General features: G+C 35.8%; 1 protein-coding gene across 6 annotated transcripts; it reads right to left on the bottom strand.

Moving 5' to 3' along the window:
• Window positions 1-17,837: 17,837 nt before the first annotated feature.
• On the bottom strand, window positions 17,838-20,626 carry LOC142612208 (putative clathrin assembly protein At4g32285). Of its 6 annotated transcripts, none has more exons than XM_075784330.1 (2): window positions 20,147-20,626; window positions 17,838-20,073 (listed from the first exon to the last, which is right to left on the bottom strand). In XM_075784330.1, exon 2 carries the CDS (start codon window positions 20,033-20,035, stop codon window positions 18,074-18,076), a length of 1,962 nt encoding a protein of 653 aa, XP_075640445.1. In that variant the 5' UTR covers window positions 20,036-20,073; window positions 20,147-20,626; the 3' UTR covers window positions 17,838-18,073. The 6 variants fall into 6 exon arrangements, with proteins under 6 accessions (XP_075640445.1, XP_075640456.1, XP_075640461.1 ...); XM_075784341.1 differs by having other exon boundaries at window positions 17,838-20,060; XM_075784346.1 differs by having other exon boundaries at window positions 17,838-20,037.
• Window positions 20,627-24,440: the final 3,814 nt, after the last annotated feature.

Genomic DNA, 24,440 nt, shown 5'->3' with positions numbered 1-24,440 from the left:
CTAGGCTAACATCCACCAATGTTGCTAGTCCACTTAAAAAAAAAAAAACAAATATTTTCAAATATTGCATTAGACAAACAAGGAAACATAATTTGAAATCTACTAACAAATCAAATCAGATTTTATTAAGTGGGAAAGTTTGGCAATCAAATCAAACATTTACTAATATGAACAGATTCTATTTAAAACTCATGTCTAAACATATAAAAAAAAAACAAATATTTTCAAATATTGCATTAGACAAACAAGAAAACATAATTTTTTTTTTTTTGGATACAAGATAGAATTTCTACAGGGAAACATAATTTGAAATCTACTAACAAATCAAATCAGATTTTATTAAGTGGAAAAGTTTGGCAATCAAATCAAACATTTACTAATATGGACAGATTCTATTTAAAACTCATGTCTGAGCACACTCAAGCTCATTTGATCAATTACACTAACATCCACCAATGTTGCTAGTCCACTTTTAAAAAAAAATTCAAATATTGCATTAGACAAACAAGGAAACATAATTTGAAATCTACTAACAAATCAAATTAGATTTTATTATGTGGAAAAGTTTGGCAATCAAATCAAACATTTACTAATATGGACAGATTCTATTTAAAACTCATGTCTGAGCACACTCAAGCTCATTTGATCAATTACGCTAACATCCACCAATGTTGCTAGTCCACTTTAAAAAAAAAAATTCAAATATTGCATTAGACAAACAAGGAAACATAATTTGAAATCTACTAACAAATCAAATCAGATTTTATTAAGTGAGAAAGTTTGGCAATCAAATCAAACATTTACTAATATGGACAAATTCTATTTAAAACTCATGTCTGAACATATTCAAATATAATTTATTATGAAAAAGTCAAAAAACAAAATGTTACACCACCCAATATTTTTAATTAAATGTAAATTTTGATAAAATTAAAACTACCGTTAGATTACATTATTTTGGTATATTCATCATGATTACAAAGTTTAAAGATGATCAAATGCCAATAGCCAAGTCATCAATTAATTGTTTAAATTCAAGTGTTTATAGTTTAAAATAATGCATAAAAAATGAGTTTATGGATCGAAGGGTAAATACATCCAATTGGCATGAAAATTGGTGTGCATGTGAAGAACATATAAAACATGTAATTCAACGGTTGGATTTTCAAAATATAAATTCAATAACAAGTTATTAGATGGTGTAACATTAATTAGAGTTACACTGGTGTAACTTGAACCCAACTCTTATTTATTAAACCTAAATAATTAGACAGATAGAAAATATCAAAGCAGTTAAAACTCGTCTTTTTGCTAGTTTTTTGTTAGACTGTGTATCAGAAGCAAACGTCATAGGTTGAAACTTTCTATAAAAAAAAAAAAAAAAAGTTGGGCTATGTATGCATACTTGAGTATGCACGTGCAGACATTAAGCTACGTACACGCCTTCAATAATGCTTGCACATCTTATATACAAAAATCTTATTTTAGATTGATTTCATTTGTATTTTCCCACTTCTCATGTTATCGATTCAACTCTTTTATTCAAAACATGTTATTGAATTTGATTCTAATCCTAGACAAAATCAAATATTGATCCTAAGCACACTCAAGACCAACAATTCATTCAATAAGAACATGGAAAATATAAATCATATTCTCTATTCTCAAGCAAAAGGAAACTCATTGAAGAGAGACTTACCTTGCTCAAGGATCATTGATTTGTAGCTTTTTAACTGGCATCTCGATGTCTACACAACATGATTGAATGAGATTGTAAGGGGATTCATCTTGGCATATCGATAACATAGTTTCCAGAGATTTTTTTATACAATAGGGTGGAGATGTAAGGAAGAGTATCCAATTTTAGATGTGAATCATGTGATTACAGGAGCACGAATAATCAACAATTCCCCCTATGGCCATCAACCGTTCACATACCGAAAAACACATAGTTACTTTTCGATTATTTGATGATCACTCTAATTTCCATGACATGTTTAGTTAGGTTTTTTTTTTGGGATGTTATAACAAAATTCAAAAATATGTTTTAGGATAGATTTCTTTTGTGATTAGATTTTCAGTATAATTTTTTCTAAATTTGCGTATCACATATCAAATCTCATGGACATCTATCCATGTATTTGCATAACTTCACTCTTAGGCTAACATTTTCATGATTTAAATATGTTCTTTATATTTCCATCATATAAACATGTAGATCAATATTTCTTAGGCCTTGTTTGGAAGGAGGGAATGGAATGAAATGGAAAGAAATGAAAAGAATAATTTTAGAACATTTTTCCATTCCTTTGTTTGGGAGTTTTAATGGAAGGAATAGAAAGTTCATTCCCTTATTTAGGAGTTTAAGTGGGAGGGAATGGAATTGGTAGAAGGAAACACTCATTCCTCTCTATTTCATTAAAACCTTAACTTTTCATTCCCCCCAAAATTGGGAGGAATGAGAGGGAATGAAATTAGATTTAATGAATTTTTTACTAAAACTCTCGAAATACCCCTATATATTCAACTCTTTATTTTAAAATAGGGGTCTAATAGTAATATTGCCATAAAATGATTCTATTTCATTCCTCTATGTTACTCCCAAACAAGATTATTTACATTCCATTAATTTTCATTCTTTTATTTTAAATTCACTCCATTCCATTCTTTTTCATTCTCTTATGATCATTCCATTCCATTCCCTTATAAACTCCCAAACGAAGCTTTAGTCGATCATAAGATTCATAATTATCATAGTTAGGCTTCCATGCATCAAACAACATTTTCATGGATTATTAATTTAATTTCAGCATGTCTTCAATCGTCTACCCATTATATAGAATGATTTAAAAAATTTATGTACATACTTTTCATTTTAGTTAAATATTTTTTGGAATCTGAGATTCAAATAGATTTGGAGGGTTATTTATTTATTTATCATTATTTATGTGAGAGAATAAAGTTTGTGTATGGAGGTTATTTGATCCATTTTATGTTATGTTTTACTTTTAAAAAGTGTTTTCGTAACGGAAAAGAATGAGGTATGTTATGGCTGTATCCTGTATAATAAAACTAACCTCGGGTAGATAATAAAGTGATAATTTTCAAATATCAATAAGCAACGTGAAATTGAGTCTAGATAATTAATAATAATCCCAAAAAAATAATACTAATAAAAAAAGTGAAGGTTGAGATCCAGACATCCAAAAACAAAAAAGCAACCAATGGATTGGTTGTGTAAAAATTTGTTGGACCCTACCCAGTCACTGCCAAGTTTTTTATCTTCTTCAACACGGAACGGAATGGGTCAGATTCTGGCAAAATATATAAATTTTACAGGGAAGATAGATGTCGGCCCAATTAATAAACCTTACATGTTTTCCTCCTAAAACAACCATTGCACGCATAATGAAATGCTAAACGGCCCAAAGACGTCTTCACGGTTCGTATTGGGCTGCTAGGGGGTTCAAAAGAAAGAAAGAAAAATATTTAGAAAATTTCCATTATAATTTTTTTTTTGTTGAGAAAACCATTATAATTTATTAAATCTTGACTTATTTAGTTTTATCGTTTTAAACTCCAAACGTTATAAATTATGAAATTTAACTACTTCGATCATATCTTTTTTTTTTTTTTTTTTTTTTGAGGATACTTCGATCATATCTATTAAAAACAATAACTACGCAGGATTTTGTCTTTGGGGGTTTAATGACCACATGAATGGGCTAGATTACCGGTTTATTTTCTGATTTTTTTTTTTTACAAACATTCAATTTTAGGGGCTGAGTAAAATTTTTAGGGGACCATGACCCCTTTGGTCAATATATAGTTTTGCCACTGCATAGCAATAAAAAGTAAATACAGCAAAATGAAAAAAAAAAAAAAAGAGGTTTCTATTACACCCAAACAACATTGTTTTTCTCTCTCTCTCTCTCTCTCTCTCTCTCTCTCTCTCTCTCAAAGTTTCTCTTATTTATATGAATAAAAAGACAAATCATACACGACAAAATGATGTTATTTTGATGTAAACGTGTTGAAGAAAAATTTGTAATTTTCCTCCTGGCTAGACATGTTGCTCCGGAAGTAGTTATTAATAAATATGAACACTTGAACAGATGGATTAGACTGTTGAAAAATTCGGTGACCACATATCATTGCCTTCTCTCTTTTTTATTTATTTATTTTTTTTTTTGGGTATCTATTACTCGCAGGAAAATTTATCATGTATCCATTATATATATCCACTCTCTCACATTGCGAGTCTCACAAATATAGAGTTCACATGTAAATACCACACTGTTTCTTAAGAGTTATCCCTAAATTTGCAAGTTAAAAAAATATCACTTTTGTTGGGTTAAAATGAATTGACCTCTTGAAATTATTTAATTACATAAGTTAATTAATTAGATCAAATTACATTCAATAGTGCGGTAGCACAAACAAATCACCAAATTATCTAAATGAAGCAGAAAATAAATTTGACACAGGTGATTTGTTTACGAAAGGAAAAAACCACCGAGTCAAAACCCCACCGGGTAATTTTAAGGTCACCACTCCCAAGAATCCACTATTATCAATCACAAGCTGTTACAAGTATAAAAAAATCTTACCAAACCCTTTGGCCTATCCCGAAATACTAACTTACAGTTGAACCCTAACTCCAATACCCAATTGGACTTGTATTGTAGCGGCAATCTTTCCGTTCAATGCACGAATCTCAATACATGACTAACCAATGATGCACAGATCCTAGTATGTGACTAACTCCCAGCAACTTGAAGTGGTTGTTGGCTGCAAAGTTCTTCAGTTCATCAAACTTGAAGATTAGAAAACTCATTGGTTACAAAACTCTTGTCGTAAAGAATAATGAACTAGAGCACGTTTTGAAAGTACTCTCTTGTGTGATGGCCTTTAAAATAAGCCTTATGTGTGTGTGTGTGTGTGTGTGTGTGTGTGTATGTGTGTAGGATTGTGAGAAAAGAAACCCTATACAAATATTTTAGCTAGGGTTGACCATGGGTCGGTCCAGGTCGGGTTTGTGCCCAACCCGCGACTGACTCGACCAAGTCAGGTTCCAAATTTTCAGACTTGCCGCCGACTAGTTAGAAAATCGGATCGAATCGGACGGTTCTTGCCGGAAAGTGGTTGGGTCTCGGTAGGGGTTGATTATTTGGAAAACAGCGAGAACTGGCCAAGAAAATATGAAAAACGGCAGAAATCCGGCGAGAAAATTTTGAAAAACGGTTGAAATCCGGCTAGATCTCGCTAGATCCAACGAGATCTTGGCCATTTTCAGCAAGATCTTGGCTAGATCTAGCGAAATCTCGCTGGATCTAGCTTAAATTTTCCCAAAAAAATCTCAAAACTTGCCGGATCTACCCAAAAAAATCTCAAAACTCACCTAGAAAATGATGGGTCGGTCAGATCGGGTTTCACAGATTTGAGAGGAGGAGATCCGACCTCCAACCCGTTGATCTAGGATTTTGGAAAATGAAATCTATCGCCGACTGCTGGAGCAGTCGATTCGATCAGTGGCGGGTTGGGTTCGGTCGGCGGTAGCGGGTGGGTTGGTTCTGGCAAGTCCTTGGACAGCCATATTTTCAGCATGGGCCGAAAATTAGATTTGAAAATTCTGATTTTGTAAGTCTCGACAAAAACAGCTTGTGTCGAGTTTCGACTTTAAATCTCGATAGAAGTCCTTCTGTCAAGATTGTTGTCGAGTATTAATGAACAACTTTTCTTTACTTATTTCTTAGTCAGATCTTCATGGTTTTAACACTTGACTTGAACAACATGTTTCTTGAAGTATTAAACTCATCCTAGATCTACCAAATTACAAATAAAGTACATTTTGTCAAAGGATTAGCCAATTACATAAAATATCTCTAACAATCTCCCCATTTGGCAATCCGTGACAAAACTACAACAACACAAATAATCATGAGAGAAGTCTTAAATCACTAAACTCATAACCACTTGTTGAATTACATAAGAAATCTATCCCTACTACAAACTCTTGAAAAACTTTGCAAGAAAAGAGTTCATGGCACGGTATAATTTCACAACCTTTCTTTTTGAAACACTTAAACAAAACTCATCAAGGCATCATATGAGAAACAGAAATAAAGATTGTGTACATAAAAAAACGTGTATAAAGAGAGAAAAGAAACAACACATATAGAGATAGGTGAAGAAAAACATACATTATCATCATATATATGAAAATAAAGTACAATGTATGTAATAAAATGGTCACAAGACCGGTGTACAAGAAGCTAATGTAAAAGAAAGAAGAAAAGAAATTACACAAAGTCCTCACTACATCCCTCAATACTATATACACTCCCCCTATCAAAAATGTCTTATACTAACTCTCCTCCTAAGTACAAGAATACTTTCAAACCCAAAACTACTCCCCTTTTTGTCACGAACGACAAAGGGCAAGTCACTGAGAGGTCGTCATCTTGTCATCACCGGAAGAGTCAGCATCATCTTCATCATCCTCAGAAGGAGAAACAACAAGATTGTAGACACTCAATTTTGCACCCATGATTCAATCAAGGATGATGATTAGAATGACCATTCATGTACCCAAAAATTCATGATCGCATTACATGCATTAATTTGTTCATTGCATATCAAAAAAATAATCTTGAGATTCTAACATTCGCAACGGTATGCCCAGTTTCCAAATCAGACTGTTGGATTGAAAGATATCGCATGATCAAGTTTGCATGATCCGCATGCATTATGTCTAGGCAGATTCAACCACGCATGATTAGTTTAAATTAATTCTGATTGGTTAAACAATTAAAATTAATTAAATAATTTTGTGATTTATTGTTAGTTAGTGTCAAAAACTGAATTGCTTGCATGAGAATAAAGGAGGTAATTAGATAACAATAAAATTGTAAATAAACCAGACTTTATCAAGATTTTTGGAGTATTTATCTACGAGATAATTGTTGCTGAAGAGACCTGAATTGTCCATAAAAGAGTTTAAATTTTAGAATACGAATTAAAAACGCGTCTAAGTGCAAGTCCCGTCTCAAGAAAACCTAAAAAAGGAGTCCAAAACACACCCGAACTCGAAAGCGCGTTTGGCATCCAAGTGTGCCATTCGGCACTTTCAAAGTGCCGAATGGCACACATTTGGGCTTTGACCTGACGGTCTTGAAGTGACGATGAAATAAATCTTTTCAATTTTTTAGCGATAAGGACGCGTCCCGGTGTGTATGCTAATCGTCTAAGCTATTTTTTCGAGTCTCCCAGCCTCTACAAATAGAGGATAAATTTCAAAATTCAGCACACATTTTTTTCCTAGGGAGAGAGACGTTTTTACACTGTTAAAATTCTTATATTTCTGACTCCCCTTTCTGATTTCACTCTCTTACGTTAAAGAGGTTCTAGAGGCTTTAGTCTTAAGAATTTCTTTTCTGTAAGCCAAGGTTTTTTAGGTCCATGCAAGAGGTAACTTTTCTTGAGAAAAAGAATACGTCCATGCAAGAGGTAAATTTTCTTCACTTTTACTTCTTCTATCTCTTTTTAATTTTGTGATGCTTGAATAAATACGTGTTTAGTTTGATTTCCCAATGTTCATCTCATATGTTGTCAATATTTTCTTTGTTAGAACATGTTTATGATGCTTTTATTGTTAAGATCTATTTTTAGTTTAAAAAAATTGCTTGTTATCAAATCTCTTTTTCAAACCAAAAATTGATTTGTAGCTTTATTAGATGCAAATCTGAATTTTTCTTAATCAAAAAATTGATTTGCATCTTCATTAGATGCAAATTTGAATTTTTCTCAATAAAAAACGGGTTTGTATCTTTCTTAGATACAAATCTGAATTTTTCTTATAAATAAAAATGATCTATGTTTTTTTTAGATGTAGGTCTGATTTTTTTTTTTTTTTTAACATAGCAGATTTTGAAATAAAAAAGGATTATGAATGGTTTTGTTTGTCTGTTTAGTGCATGTAGCATAGATTTATTTCATGAATAAAGTCCTCTTCTCAAAGAATTTTTTTTTTTTTTTTACATATAAAAACAGATCTGATTTTTTTTTCAATATTCAAATCTAATTTTTTATTATTATCACAAAACAAATTTTTTTTTGCACATATACCATTTTTTTAAGTTCATTAAAATAGATCTGATCTTTCTAAATCAAAAGATTTTGTTTCATTTAATGAACACAGATCTTATTTTTCTCTCCAAAAATTATTTTTTCTACACATAAAAAACGGGTCTGATTTTTTCTAAACCCAATTCATTTTTTTTTACTCACAAAAATATATCTGAATTTTTAACAAAGAAGATGACACATTCATAAATAAACTTATGTGATTTAGTTTTGTTCATGTGTGCAACACATCATTCATGTCATGCATAAAAGTGGTACATTGGTCAAAAGAGTATAGAAGACCAAACTATGTCTGGGCGGAATGGATATCTAACACCTTCCCATTCCATAACCTAGTCTCTGAATTTAGTTTCTTTGGATAGGTAGACCTAGGCTTTATCTTTTTTTTTTTTTTGGTAGACTATAACTAAGACAAAAAGTCATGTAATTATTTGGTAGTTTGTAATTAGGACCCAAAGCCATGTAATTTTCAATTTATCAAACATGTATTTTTTATTCAATCAATGTGAATGGAACAATTCAGTTATATATTTTGTATTTAATTTTTTTTTGTATAAAAAATAAGTGGCAACTCCACACCACTTACCCAAAAAGAGAGGTGTCTAAAACAAAGCACCCAAAAATCTCTTTTTTGAGAGCACCTAACTTCCTATTCTCTCATAAGGACGCTCTGGAGAAGGAGAGAGAGAATGTCTATAGCCGCCGATACGAGCCTGTCGGCGTGCAATACGTCCTATCCTAGCGTTCATTTGACACATCTCATTAGTGAGATAGTCAAGATGACCACCAAAATCAGCATACATCGCTATAGCTGCTCCATGATGGCATCAAGAGTGACATCAGCTGCGAAGGAGGAAGAAGCGGAGGTAGAAGTAGCCGAGGAAGAGGGTGGAACAGCAGAAGCTACAAGATCAGTTGTTTCCACTCGTGGCCGCTTCGGTCGAAGCTGGGCCTCGCTTCGCCGAATAGAACTAGCGCATATGGCACCCATGATGGTGAATAGAGGGGAGAGAGGAATGGGAATGGAGAAGTGCTGAAGACCCGTGTGATAGCTGAAGGAAAGATGAGCTTATCACGAGTAGCGGTATCCTGATAGACATCAATAATAGATGTGATGAATGAGAGGGAAAATCAATGGTGAGACCCTCCATCAAAGACAAAAGAAAATGAGCACGAGGCTCAATGATGGAGTTGTAGTGTGAAAGTGGTGTGAGAATGAAGTTCATCACCATGTTAAGGAATCTTGGGCCTTTAGCAAAATCCGAGCATAGATTGTGTAGCTTACCACCCCATATGGAAGGAGTCTCACAAAAGTGAGAGATAAGCTCGTCTCTGGACACAGTCTGCAGACGATCATAGCCAAGGTAGTTAGGATGCGCTACCCTAGGGACGCATAGTACCTCGGATATAAGATTAGGAGTAACTATGATACGTGTACCTTTAAATGTAGTAACAAACTGAGGCACAGCAGTATCGATGCCATGTATGTTGGAGTAAAACTCCTAAATAAACATGACGGAACACGTCGTGAGTTTCTCAAGTAGAGATTTCCAGTCCTGAGTTCGAATGAATTCAGGAAGAGGAGTGTCGGCAAAATCCAACAGAATTGCCTGGCGTTCCAGATGAATGCCAATGCCTTGGAAGTTCTCAAAGAAGTTTGTCTGGGCCTTCTCATCACTGCCTGGATATGAGATGGAATAGGAGGAAGAGTAGAAGAGGATGACCTGGAACCTTTACGAGGGTTCCGAGCCGGAATGGATTTGGCTGTTTGGGTGCCATGACGCAGTCTATTCGAGGGGGAGAGAGAAAGAACAGAAAGAAACACATGTTCAGAGTAGATAAGAAAAGAACTTATGCATAAAAAATGCATGAACATGTGACATGAGAATCTAAGAGCATCATGGGGGTCACCCAATCCAAACCTAACAGCACTCAACAACAATAATCAATCACACACATGTAAATATGCATGAAACATTGTTATAATGCAATGAGGATGCAATGCATGGTCATATAAGATTAGATTCACATACCCCAATCCACAATATTCACAATAACCTAAAAAAAAAACCCCCAAAACCTAGGTCTAATGCGTGAAATGTATGAGAGAGAAAGGAAGGATTTAGAGGTCATACCACAAGAAAGAGGCTTGAACTAGGCCGGAATCTTAATTAAAGTGAAGATTTGAGAGAGGGGGAGGGGTTTGGGTCAAGAGAGAGAGATCTATCGAGAGAGAGAGAGAGAGAGAGAGAGAGAGAGAGAGAGAGAGAGAGAGAAAAGAGAAAATGAAGCCTCAACCTTTAAAAGAAAACGCATCTCGATGGATTAAGGTTTCTATCGAGAATTTGTCGAGCACCAAATCTTGACAGAAATGAATCTGTCGAGGTGCTATCGAGGATCTGTCGACGGAAAAAATCACCTTGATGGATTGAACAATCTGTCGAGAATCTATCGAGCAGACAGAAAGCAAAGAAAATTAGCTCGATGGATCAAAATAGCTATTGAGAAATTATCGAAAGAAAACCTGGAAATCTCAATGGAACGAGAATCTATCGAGGATCTATCAAGATCACAAGATGAAGGCTCGATAGAAAGAAATCTGTCGAGGATGTGTCGAGAAGCTGTCGAGCTTAAAAAAAGAAAGTTTTTCAAGAAGGGAAAAACACATAGAGATGAAAGTAACAAACAAGCTACTCAAACAAACATCCAAGCCACATATTAAGCTCTCAAAACATCTCTCAACATACACGCATAGCATCCATAGATCCAAAAACACACACACACACACATCCACACTAAACAAGTCTAACTAATTTTATATTTCAAAAATAAGTTAAGACAGTTTGGTGAGCATATATCAACACATGTATTCCTTGTGATGACCAAATCACATTGTACATGCACATGTATCAAAAGTAGCGAAGAATTTGCATGTTGTGTGTGAAACATAGCAAGAGTGCACAAGTTTCTCATATTATGACCATTTGAAAGATGAGAGCATCTAATACACTCACACACAATCATAATTGTTTGATGGGGACTATCACCTTTGAAGTACATTATATAACTCCCACATCTCCTAGAAACATGCTTACAATCATTTTAAAAGTATTTTGATTCTTTTTGCTTTTATATTCTCTGTATATTTTCTTTTTTAACATATCATGCATGGGCATATAAGAAAGAAAAGAAATACCCAATTATGTAAGCCAAAACATCACAATTTTGCTATGCCGAAGCACATAGATGTTTTACATGATTGGCGGCTTTAGTGGTGAAATGGTTATTTATGCCTTTATTTTAGGATTTTCTAGTCATTCCCATCAAAAAGAGTGATATGAGTATTAAGTATAAAAAATTACTTAATCGTACTCATCACCAACACGAGCCACAAAGCTCACTTGCTTAGTTATGCATTAAAATACTCATCTAAGTTACAAGAGATACAAAATTTAGAAAACTTTGTTTCAATGGTCATCTAGGGTACACAAGTACCAATATACACAAACACACACTGTTTTTGTATTCTTCTGATTTTTCAATATTTTTTTTATTATGTAAAACAAAATAAAACAAAACTGAAAACAGACAAACAAAAACATGTAAACATACAAAGCATAGTACTAGACTGACTCAAAAACCAGAAAGCAAAACAAACAAGTAATGCACAAACATAAAGGGAGAGAGAGAGAGAGCGAAAAAAAGTGACTGAATCACTGAGCATTTTTCTTTCCAAACTTTGGTTTTGGAGGAAGATCCTTTCATAGAGTTGAACCTTTGTTCCAGAGGTGAGGAGGAAGAATTGAAACCGTTCAAGTTCGAAAGGAACATGAGGGCCTTGAGAAGATCTCCAAGAGGACCCAAAGATGGTGGAATAACACACTATTGCTCTATTGAGCGGCTAACCACTTATAGCAATTTGGATGAATGTGTCCTGAAGCTCCACAGTGATGACATAAATGTGGCTTCTTTGGTTGAGACTTCTTATTTTTAGCCTTATTACTCTTAGGCTTTCTAGTCTCTTTCTTCTCTATCTTAGAGGGTGCTTCTAGAATAGATTTGTCTTTGTCTAGATTGTTTTCACTAGCTATCTCAGTTTTAGTTTCATTTTTCTCAAGATTTTCATTATTAGCAGGTGAGACAAGAATAGTCCTACTAGAGGAGGCAATATGAGAAGAGTTAGAGAGTTCATACCCTAAGCCAATTCTGTCAGAAGCTAATTTTTGGAGGTTTAGCATTTCATCCAACTTTGCACTGGAAGTCCTCCCCAACTGAGCTCGAACTTGGAACAATTCTACTTCAAGCTTCTTGGTTCTTTCAGCTAAGAAGTTGTTCCCGAACCTCAGTGTTCCAATGGTTTGATTGGCTTCATCAACCTTTGTGGATATCTCGTCTCGCTCCAGCTCCACTTCACTAAGCTTTTTAGTAGACAGCCTATACAACTTCTCATTCTTTTCAGATACCTTGTATAACTTTGTATAGACTGTTTGGATATCATCATGTTCATCCATTTTCTCGAACTTGGATTCTACCAAGTCCTTTCTTTATCCACTGCTTCTACAATCCCTTTAGTAGGATCCACTGTGGCAGTGAAAGTACTTAAGATTCCCTCGTCATCACTGTCATCTGACTAAATCTCAGGCTCGGTATCACTCAAGGTAGCAGTAAGAGCTTTGCTTTTTCTAATCAACTTGAGATATGTTGGACATTCTTGTTTCATGTGTCAAAATCCTTAACATCCGAAGCACTTTGGTCCAAAGGGAATAGTATATAGACCGCCATCCTTAGTATCTTTCTTCTCTTTGTCTTGACTTTTGAATTGAGAAGAACTAGATTGCTTACGGTCCTTGTCAAAACATTTCACATTGGCATTCTTCATGAACTTCTTCAACTGTCTAGTGATGTAGGACTTCATCTTAGAATCTTCATCATCTAAAGATTCATCAGCCTCATTACTTTTGGCCTTTAATGCCATATTCTTACTTTTGGTTCCTTTCCCAAGTCTAGCTAAACCCAATTCATAGGTTTGCAAGTTTTCAATCAGCTCCATCAAAGGAATGGTGTCAATGTCCTTTGATTCTTCAATCGCTGTTATCTTGGCATAAAATCTCTCAGGGAGAGATTTGAGCACATTTCTCACAATCTTGGGCTCGGGAATATGATCACCAAGATTGAATGTTGAGTTCACTATGTCCTTCAACTTGGCATAGAACTCATCAAACGTCTCATCCTCCTCCATCTTTATCTCCTCAAAGCTAATCGTGAGCCTTTGGAGCTTTGAATCCTTGACAGCCTTAGTCCCTTCATAGGTTGTCTGGAGAATGATTCATGCTTCCTTTGCAGTTTCAGTTGAGGATATTTTCTTGAACTCCTTGTGGGTCACTACACTGAATAGGGCATTCAATACTCTGCTGTTGAAGTTTGATGCTTTGATCTTGGCCTCATCCCAATTAGGTAGCACTTCCTTTGGCTTCACCCCAGCCAATTTTCACAGCTTGCCAAACTTTATCATCTAAAGATTGCAAGAAAGCTCTCATGCATACTTTCTAGTATGTATAGTTAGTGTCATCAAATAAAGGAGAAATAATAAGAGACTGTCCTCTATCCATGACAAATATGGGTCAATGGATCACACAGTAAAGATTAAAACCTAATCAGAGTGCGCCTGCTCTGATACCACTTGTTAGGTTAAAATGAATTGACCCCTTGCAATTATTTAATTACCCAAGTTAATTAATTAGATCAAATTACATGCAACAGCGTGGTAGCACAAACAAATCACCAAATTATCTAAATGCAGCATAAAATAAATTTGACATAGGTGATTTGTTTACGAATGGAGAAAACTACTGAGGCAAAATCCCACCGGGTGATTTTAAGGTCACTACTCCTAAGAATCCACTATGATCAATCACAAGCAGTTACAAGTATAGGAATCTTACCAAGCCCTTTGGTCTATCCCGAAATATCAACCTACAATTGAACCCTTATCCCAATACCCAATTGGACTTGTATTGTAGCGGCAATCTTTTCATTCAATGCATGAATCACAGTACGTGACTAACTAATAATGCATGAATCCTAGTACGTGACTAACTCCTAGCAACTTGAAGAGGTTGTTGGCCGCAAAGTTCTTTAGTTCATCAAACTTGAAGATCAGGAAGCTCCTTAGTTACAAAACTCTTGGTATAAAGACGCAGTAGCTTTTTCAGAGAGAATAATGAACTAGAGCACTTTCCGCATGTACTCTCTTGTGTGACGGCATTTAAAATAAGCCTTATATATATCTCTAGAGTTGTGAGAAAAGAAACCCTATGCAAATATTTCAGCATAGGACGAAAATCAGATCTGAAAATTCTGATTTCGTAAGTCTCAACAGAAATAGCTTGTGTCGAGCTTTTGTTGAGCTTCGACCTTAAATCTCGATAGAAGTCCTTCTGTCGAGACTGCTGTTGAGCATTAATGAACAACTTTTCTTTACTTGTTTCTTCGTCAGATCTTCATGGTTTTAATACTTGACTTGAACAACATGTTTCTTGAAGTACTAAACTCATCATAAATCTACCTAATTACAAATAAAATGCATTTTGTCAAAGAATTAGTCAATCACATAAAATTAGTCTCTAACAACTTTATTATACTTTTTACCAATTCACCTATTTAATTTATTTATTTTAATGAATCACGTGATTAAAAAGTATACATAAATGATTATCTTATCAGTCTTACAATAATTATTATCCAGCCCCTCTCCCAAGTTATTTCGTTGGATTCCCATGAGGCCATGACATTATACCTCTCTCTCTCTCTCTCTCTCTCTCGTGCAACTAAGGTATGCATCTTTACTTTTCCTTTTGTTATTGGAATACACAATGATAGATAGAACTATGCCTTCCAAAACTCCTATTATTGTTTAGACTCCAATTCATGGCTATCTTTACACTTCTACTATGACCACACAATTAAAGGGAAATGGGGTTTCAAATTGGTTTTATAATTTTGGGTTAGCTTTGGTCCCACATGCTCCTAATCCACTCAATGCCAGAATCAAAATTACTGTGTTACCCGAAAAGAGTGTTACTGACTGTGTTAGGGGCTTTTTTTGGGGAGTGATTATGAAATGAAGATAGTGTTTGGTACTTTTCACTAATAAGCACTTGTCCTCTCGTTCGGAACTAGAAATTAAAATGAGTTATCAACAGCTCGTGAGGTAGTGAGACAGATAACCTGCCCTCATACCTCACAGGACCCACATAGCTGCAGTTGACCTTTCAATGTTGATCTATATAATTATATCACAAGTTCACAACAATTTTAGGTGAACAATGATATTTCAGCTTTGCACTAGGACTTTGTTATTTCTGTGTATCCAATTTTGTTTTCATAAATTATACACAACACCACGGCATGATTATACAACAATAAAACAACTGGACCACCACGTTACGTTCTCACTCCTACCACAATTAACAATTTTAAAGCCTAATTCGACACTAGCTACTTTCATGGCCATGATATTTAATGGTGAAAGTGACCTATAATAATAATCATAATAATCCAATATGAGAACACAGAGAGAGAGGCCTTGAGGTAGATACCAAGAAGCTTCGTCATTTATAATAATTCATTATCATATATAGTTTTAAAAGGACATGTTACATTCACCTTCAGATATTTTGCGATTAACTAATTTTTAGTCTAAACTCGTGACAGTTCATGACATGGTGAAGCCAGTCTGTGTTAATGGTGGTGCCAGGCTACATATATGCATGGCTAATTGGGTAGCATGCTTTTGCATTATATAATCGTGCCACAAGAAAAAATTATACTGTGGACTCTCTAGAAGGTCTGCCCACCAAGGCAACTAAGATGCCACTTTAAAGTCAAAAAGCTATTCAGGGAATTCCTCATACAAAATCAAAGAGAAAAAAGAAACGGAAAGTAGGAAAAAGATATGGTGAGCATGTTAGTGAGGTAGGTTTCATTTTGAGGCCAATAATGCATAAGAAATTGGAAGGTGGGTCAGATTTATTAAGGGCCTTTAATGGGTTGTGGAATCTGTGGTTTCGGTGCAATAAGAAGCAAAAGGGATTTGGATATAAATCGTATGGCTCCCTACTCTTACAAAGAACCTAACCTAGATCAAGACAACAGAGTTCTTTTGCTGCAGGATTCATGCTTTAGAATAGGCTTTCAAATTTCAAGTCCGCTTTAATCTAGTGGTGACACTTCATCGAATGTGATGTGTTTACGATGATTGCCTCATCATAACTTTGGTAGTACACGTGATATTACTCATTGCTGTCATGTAACGTGAGGTTGATAAGTCCAAACCGTAGAACCCCTTTTAATTCAAAAAAAAAAAAACTCTCCACTATGATACACAGGATTTCTTTGTTCTCAATTGTGCCTTGGATGCCATCTTTTCATCTTTATTTGATACCAATTATCACATCATCAACGAAGGAAACAGTTGAAACCATAATTGTTAGAGAAAGACAAGCTACTTAAACAGTCGGATAATAGTTCTAATTCCATTTAGAATATTAGAAATCAAATTTATAATAATAACACGGTTTAAGGAAGAAACACTCAAATATATCTACAAACATATGCAGTCCCAACATCCATCAACAAAGATGAGTTGTGGATTCTTTATTCCCTACAACCCCAGTGGGCGAATTTGTGAAGTGGAGGAGAAGGTATTTGCTTTATAGTATTCAATAAGATTTTGTGGGTGCTCAAGAATAAAATGTTTGCTTGGACTTTGATCGCAACAGATTTACAAATTGAAGATATAAACCAGTCAAATTTATAGAATGATTAGCAATATAAGTTGTTTTCAATTAATTCTTTTACTTTCTTGGGTGCTTTCCATTTGGACTCATTTTTGCCGCTACCATAGTGAAACGTGATTAAGAGATCAAATGCAGCAGTGCAATTCTCATGTCATAGCAGTTAGTCAATTACTGTTCCCATGTCCTTTTAGCAATAACTTTATTCCTTAGTTGTCTGTATTAGACTATTAGTGTTTTTTATTGATAAAGTATACCCGCATCCAAGTTCCCAACGAGTCCTGAACTCCATTTGAGGTCGTTTCTAAATAGAAAAATTAAGCTATTAACTGTATTGACAATTATAGTCAATAGAGGTATTGTACAGTGAAATAAATCTGCCAAATTTGCTTCAGATTCAAGCAAGACACCAAGTTAGAAAAGAAATTTCACCTAAATACCTCTCATCTCTGCACTCATAAATATAATTGTAATATCCATGAAAGTGACATAACTTACCAATACACCATTGACAACCACCTGAAAAAATGACCGATAGGTTAGTTACCTTGTTAGTTAGTTTCCACAACCACCCCATTGACAGTCTTACCCAGTTAATAACCAAAAGAATCCGTAACTTACCTACAACCAAAATTGGTTTTTTCAATATTTGGTTGACTAATGAGGCAGAATTGAATCCTTGTCCTGATTAATGAAGATCTCACAAGGGGTTTACAGTGACATATTTCTCAGGTTACCTAATCTGATGGGGGATCCCTTAGCCAAGAACAAAGGGATGATAAGCCTAAACAGAGGACTAGTAATAGCAAGAAACTTAAGGCCTAACAAACATTGCCTATACTCAACAATCAAATTCAATGGAGTTAATTTCATGTTTCTAAACAAGGAACACATGAATGGAAATATGTCAAGAAAATCTAATATTACAAAACACACAGACATCATGATTAGTTTACACATTCCCGGCATCAATTTCTCCAAATATCACAAATATCATTTCAACTCAGCCCCCTGAATCTCTCCCCCACCGTTCTCATACACAGATAGCAGCATTAAGATGAGGTAAAACACTATAAAACCAACAAGAAATTAGGCATCGAGAAGCGATTATAGTTATGTGGGACAAGGCAAAATCAGTAAGGAGCGTAGTAATACCCAGCCGGAGCTCCCATTCCACTGACTGGCGGCATTCCATAAGGCATCATGGGCATCGGGCCTGCAGCATAGTATCCGGCTCCACTCATCTTGGCCAAACTAGCTTGACCTTGCATCCCCTCCTTGGCGTACTGCTGCCATACCTGCTGTTCCTGCACAAGTAAATGCTGTTTCTTCTCCATATCAGCCATTTGCACATAAGATGGGGGCGGAATGCTTAATGATGCAGCAAATGGATCCTGATTTACTGTCTGGACTGTTCCATCCGGGGCTGGGAGAGCCAATACAGGCGTGGCACTCTTCCCCGGCCCTGGCAATGCCACACTGCTGGCACTCCCGCCACTCAATTGGGCAGTACTGGCATGCTGCCTCACCATTCCTGAATCATACATTCCATTCAACAGCAACGGATCCATCCCACCACCCATTGCTGCCTTCTGCTTCGACAAATTGCTGGCTGTCTCGACCAATGCCAATTCCCAATCAGCCTTTCCAGGTTCAGCAGCTGGAGTCTGCCAAGCCGAGGTCACTTCCTGCTGTCCATTAGATGGGAATGCCTCCCATGACCCATTTGCACCATTCGCCGGACCAGCAAATAAAGCCAATGCAAACCTATTCCCCTGATCATCTGCACTAACCGCCTCATCTCTCAAATTCACCAAGTCTTCAACGACTTCCTGCTTAGGAGGCTCAGGCTCCGGCTCTGGGGGAGGCGGAGGAGTGTAATTCTCCGGCGGAGGCAATGCCTTTATCTCATTCATACTCTGTACTGGTTCCTCCTCCTGAGGCACAGGCGGAAGCTCCGGTTTTCTCTCTGGACTCTTGGGTCTCTTAGCCCTATCCCTCACAAACTCCTCCAATGTCTCCAAAAGCTTACCAGTAATCCTCTGGACGTCCGGATACTCCGAAGATCTAGCCACACCCGTGTCCTTACACCAATTATAAAACGCAATAAGCTCATCAATCTGCTTAGCCGCACTAGCATAAGCATCAAAAGTCTTGACGCAATCCGGGTACTCCATGTCGAAAAACTTATCAAGCAAAACAGCCAAAACCTCACATATATCAGCATACAACTGGAAACTCTCTTTCACCACAGGATACAAAGCAATCAAAATCATTCGGCTATTCTTCGCCAAACCCGTCGGCCGGCACGACAAGAACCGATCCAATAGCCTCTGCAAATGACCCATCTTCCCAAAAATCCGTTCAGGCTTCATGTCCCTCAATGGGGTCACAACCACAGAGACCCTCTTATCCTGACCCACCTCGCTCACGTCTCCGAAAGACCGTGTCCGCCTCATCCCGCCGTAGCCCCCATACCCACTACCATCGCCGCCGCCGCCGCCGCCGTAATCGTACTCGTAAGGCCTCGACGGCGGAGGAGACCGGAAATTATCTCTGCCGCCGTCGTATGGAACAACGGCAGTAGAAGTAGAAGTAGAAGTAGAAGAAGAAGTAGAGGTTTTCCGATCGAAAAGAACCATCTCGAGCCGCTGATCCAAATACATAGCGTAGGTTCGAACAAAAGCAGAGTGGTCCCAGGAGCTAGAATGAGCTTCGTCTCTGAAATCCGACATGTTGAGAAGCCTGGCACCTCGCCTCGTGGCGTAAAGAATCTCCTCCTGGAGCACGGGGTCGCCCTCGTTCAACAAGCGGTGGACTAGAATGAGCGCCTTGAGAGCCACGATCCAGTCCCGCGTCTTGCCGAGACGCTTGGACACGGCGGACACGCAGGCGTGGACGTATCCGCGCGAATAAGAAGTGAGGTTGATTATGGACCGGATGTACTTCTCGTCAGCCGGATCGTCGTCGTGGCTCGTGGCTTTCACGATTGCAACCTCGAGGTCCGGAGCCATGTTGCTCGCCACTTTAGCGAGCCCGATGCTGGTTTGGTCCTTCACGGCCCCGATCGCTTTCCGTATCGTACTCGGCGCCATCTCTACCAAAACCACACTTCTTCTTCTTCAGTCACAAACTATAAACCAGGTTTAGTTGAATTAATTCACATTAAATAAAAAAAAATCACACTTGGTCAACGAAAAACATACCAAAAAAAAAATGGATATACCGTGGGTTTGTTTTTATTCCAGATCTGAAGCGAGGGGACTCCGATCTGTCGAAAACGACGTCGGATCCGGTGACTTTTAGGGACGGTGTCGTATTTGGGTTGGAGGAAAAATATCTGAGCGATGTTTTCTGCTTCGTTTTCTTTGCTTTTTTTTTTTTAAAAAAAATTTTTGGTTTGTTTCTAGATTTTTGCTGCTTTTTGATTTCTCTCTCTTCTCTGTGGTTTGTCTGTTGGGAGAGAGAGGGAGGGCACGAGAACCGGGTGAGCGGAAAAAGGTAGGGTAGAAGGGGGATTTTAATTAATTAAAAGAGCGGGGGGTTGGAGTCCGCTTACGTGGCGTGACTTGTTCCCGTTGGATTTGATCTGATCTGGGATCTGGTTGTATTCAGTATTTACGGAAGTGTACAGAAATGCAAGAGCTGTGCCTGTGTCTGGTGTGCCGTGTCAGCACTGGGCGCTTTTCGAAAGAAAGAAATAAATAAAGCATTTGTACAGTGTTAACTAATTCTACTACTAACTACTACAGTATAAACTATAAAGACCATATAGAGTATAACAGAGAGAGAAAATAAATACTACCAGATCAGATCTTGCTTATTTTATTGGCATACCACGCGTACGGCCTACGGTGATTGAGACTTTTTACGTTTTTGTTTTTTATTTTTTTATTTTTTCTGGTTTGCTGAGACGGATACGTGGTGGAAGGTGATTAAGGTAAAATCTACCACTCACGTGACAAGTGTAAAGTGGTGAAGTAAAACTTGCAAATTGCGGTAAAAATTGTAATTCTGGCGTTACCCAGGGTTTTGGGAAGGAAAGTCCGACTGATGGAAAATGGAAATGGGAAGTACAAAGTTGTTGGGTCAACTCTTCGAATGTGTTTTTTCCCCCTTTCTGTCCGTGGACTATGGGTATTGTAAAAATGGACTCTGGGTAATGTCGGTGCCAAACTTCGATTTTTTTTTAAGGGAGGGAGGCATCCACTTAATTATGGGGCTGGAAGCCTGGAACATGGGTGTCAATTATTATTATTATTATTTTTTTTGATAAATGCATGGGTGTCAATTATTATTATTATTGAAATGTCTTTCATTGCTATTTTTGGGATTTGGCCTATAATTAAGGTTCTATTTGGTATTGTCATTTCAATAAAAATTTTTATTATTTAAAAAACACAACACGTATTTTTATAATACTTTTTAACTTACATGCATTTTCACAATACTTAAATAACGTTATTAGAACAATATTACTAAACAAATCTTTAGCTTTTCATTATCTTCACACCGTTGCTAATGTTTGGACACTTCAAGAAGTTGCCACTTCTAAGTGCTACTATTTAAAAAATAATAATAATAAATAGAGCTAATATATATATATATATATTTTTTTTTTTTGAGAGTTAGAGCTAATATTTAAGTTGGTACGAATAAATTATTACATAATTCTTTTTCATCGATGCTTAGTCCGTTACTGCTTAAATTTGAATTAATTGCTTGTCTCATTATTCTTTTGATATTCACGAATGGGTAGTAGAAGGAGAGGTGTTTTATTAGAATTTTTGGTATTCATCAAATACATACGACATATGATATTGACTACACACTAGACAACAGTGAGTTGGGAAACTGCAAACATGTTTTTTTGTCCCAAATGGATGAATTTCCACCCCCCCCCCCCCCCCCCCTCTTTTTTCCTTTTTTCCTCTCACGGGATTAGTTCAATTGCGTAGTTATTTTGCTACCACGACAAAAGGAGCGACGATATTTTGAATTTGTGTTAGTTTTATATATATGTTATTATTTAAGGAGTTTTTTCTGTTTGAATTTCACATTTTAAATGTCTAAAGTACCCTTATCATATCCACTTACAAGTTTTCAACTAACGATGATAAATATTAAATTACAACTCCTACACTTTAAAAACCCACAACTCACGTATGCTTTGCGGTTTCTATCTCACTTTTGATCTCTCATTCTTCTTCAGATTGAAGACATTTAATTTAGCTCTACGTCCTCCTTTCTTTTTCTTCAGATTAAAGACATTTATTGTTAGAGGCTCCAACAAATTTTCAGGTTATATCTTTTGCAAGTTCCTCTTTGTTTTCTTTTCTTTGGCTTATGATCGACTTTCTTTGAGCTCTACTCTCTTTGTTTTCTTTTCTTTGGCTTATGATCGACTTTCTTTGAGCTCTACTTTTTTTTTTTTTATATGTATCACGTTAACTTTTTTTTTTTTAAATGTAATTTTGAAATGAATGGTTCCTTCATATACTCTACCACTATACTTCTTAATGAATTGTCATTTCATGTTGTAGGTATTGTGATCCAAAGACAGGGTTGCCTTATACTACAAAAGAAACATTCAACCAATAAATTTTCAGGTTGTATCTTTTGCAAGTTTCTCTTTGTTTTCTTTTCTTTGGTTTATGAACGACTTTCTTTGAGTTCTACTTTTTTTTTTTTTTTTTATGTATCACGTTAATCCTCTTTTTTTTTTAAATGTAATTTTGAAAATTTGAATTGAAATAAAAATAGTTACTACAATACTCCCTGATTAATGATCAAAATATAAATGATCAATTACTATTTCCTTCTATTTCCTCACTTCTTCTATACTACTATTTAAGGGGCTTGCTCTGTTTGGATTCCACATTTTGAATGCCTAAAGTACCCTTATCATCTACTATCTCACACGCGTGCTCAGAGACTCTTTTATTTTTTGGGTAAAGGTTAATTTAGAGTATTTATTATAATTTAGAATTACTAAATTTTTCAATCACAAAAAAAAACCTAGGGGTGTGATGAGTATTATGCATGGTAAAATAATTTTTCATCACACCACTAGGTTTTTTTTTTGTGATTGAAAAATGTAGTAATCCCAAATTATTATAAATGCTCTAAATTAACCCTTACCCAAAAAATAGAAGAGTCTCACACGCGTGCTTAGAGGCTAGTATATATATATACACATCTTGAACTTTGTTTCATATTAAGATCGTAATGATGAACCAATGATGAGATGGTGAATCTCTCAAGTCTCAACAGAGCATCGGTAAAAATACCTAAACTAACTTTGTTTTGAGGAAAATATTAATTCACAATATTTTCACAACAAATCACATATGATGATAACTGATAAGTTATTATTGATTATAATTTATATCCACAACTTAAATTAGTTTTTTACTCATTTATAATAAGTTTTTTTTTAGGGAACCCATTTATAACAAGTTGTTTAACAATCTACCATTTAGAATTTATTGTAAAAATGTTGTGAACATAACATTTCTCTTATTTTTATCTATACATAAAATAAATTAAGGAAGTATTATGCATCTCAAAGCAGAATTAGGTTTTGGAGATTTTCATTTATTCACGCATACTAGCTAGGTACATTTTCCTTGATTGTAATTTGTAACTCCCATTTTAATCAAGGCCTCAAAGGTTTTGTTAATATTATTGTTAATGGCGGGACTAGGTTCTTAAGAAATGTAGTTCTAGCCTTCTAGGCCCTTCCTAACTTATTCCCATAAATGATGGTAGGGGTGTACACGGTTCGGTTTGGTCAGTTTTGAAGATATTTTTGGCACCACACCTATAGGGTGCGGTTTCACCCTATGCTTGACCACACCTCACTTTTGGAAGGTTAGAACCGTTCTACACAAAGTTTGATTAATCATAGCGGCTCGGTGCGGTTCGTTCGGTTAAATGGGCTGGTCTTTTAGAAGTTACTATTCTAAGTTTTGTGCTTTTTTGCCTTTAAAAAAAAAAGAAAAAAAAAAGAGCATTTTGAGCCCATTATAACTTTTTTTTTACTGAGCCTTTCTTTATCAAGTTTCAACCACAAGAACACAAAATCTTAACCTGTCATAAGACTCACAACATTCCAAATCAAATACTCAATTATAAAGTATAAATCTAAACCTGTCACAATATTCCAAATCAAACAAGTACAAAGTTTCAAGTCTCAAACCAAACAAGAGAATTCTAGCATGGCAACAAGCCAGCAACATTAACACTAATATTTCTAACATCATAGTATCACATCAAATATAAGCAGTATCACAGCCCCAATGAGGAGTAGTCAAGTAGTGCTTGAGAAGCACTATACAAATATACATAATGGATGCAAAACCAGAATATATAGTTGGTACATTACGCAACTACATATTTTTCACAAAAAATGAAGGCAGTCTAGTCTACTAAGACCAATAGTCTAATAATTTTCAAGTGTGTGTTCAGCAATGCTTGTGTTGTCAAGTGTGCATCTAG

This window comes from Castanea sativa, chromosome 1 (genome assembly GCF_040712315.1).
Source record: "Castanea sativa cultivar Marrone di Chiusa Pesio chromosome 1, ASM4071231v1".
Classification (NCBI taxonomy): domain Eukaryota; kingdom Viridiplantae; phylum Streptophyta; class Magnoliopsida; order Fagales; family Fagaceae; genus Castanea; species Castanea sativa.
The sequence above is the reverse complement of the archived record's forward strand: the minus strand, read 5'-3'. Positions and strand labels throughout refer to the sequence as shown.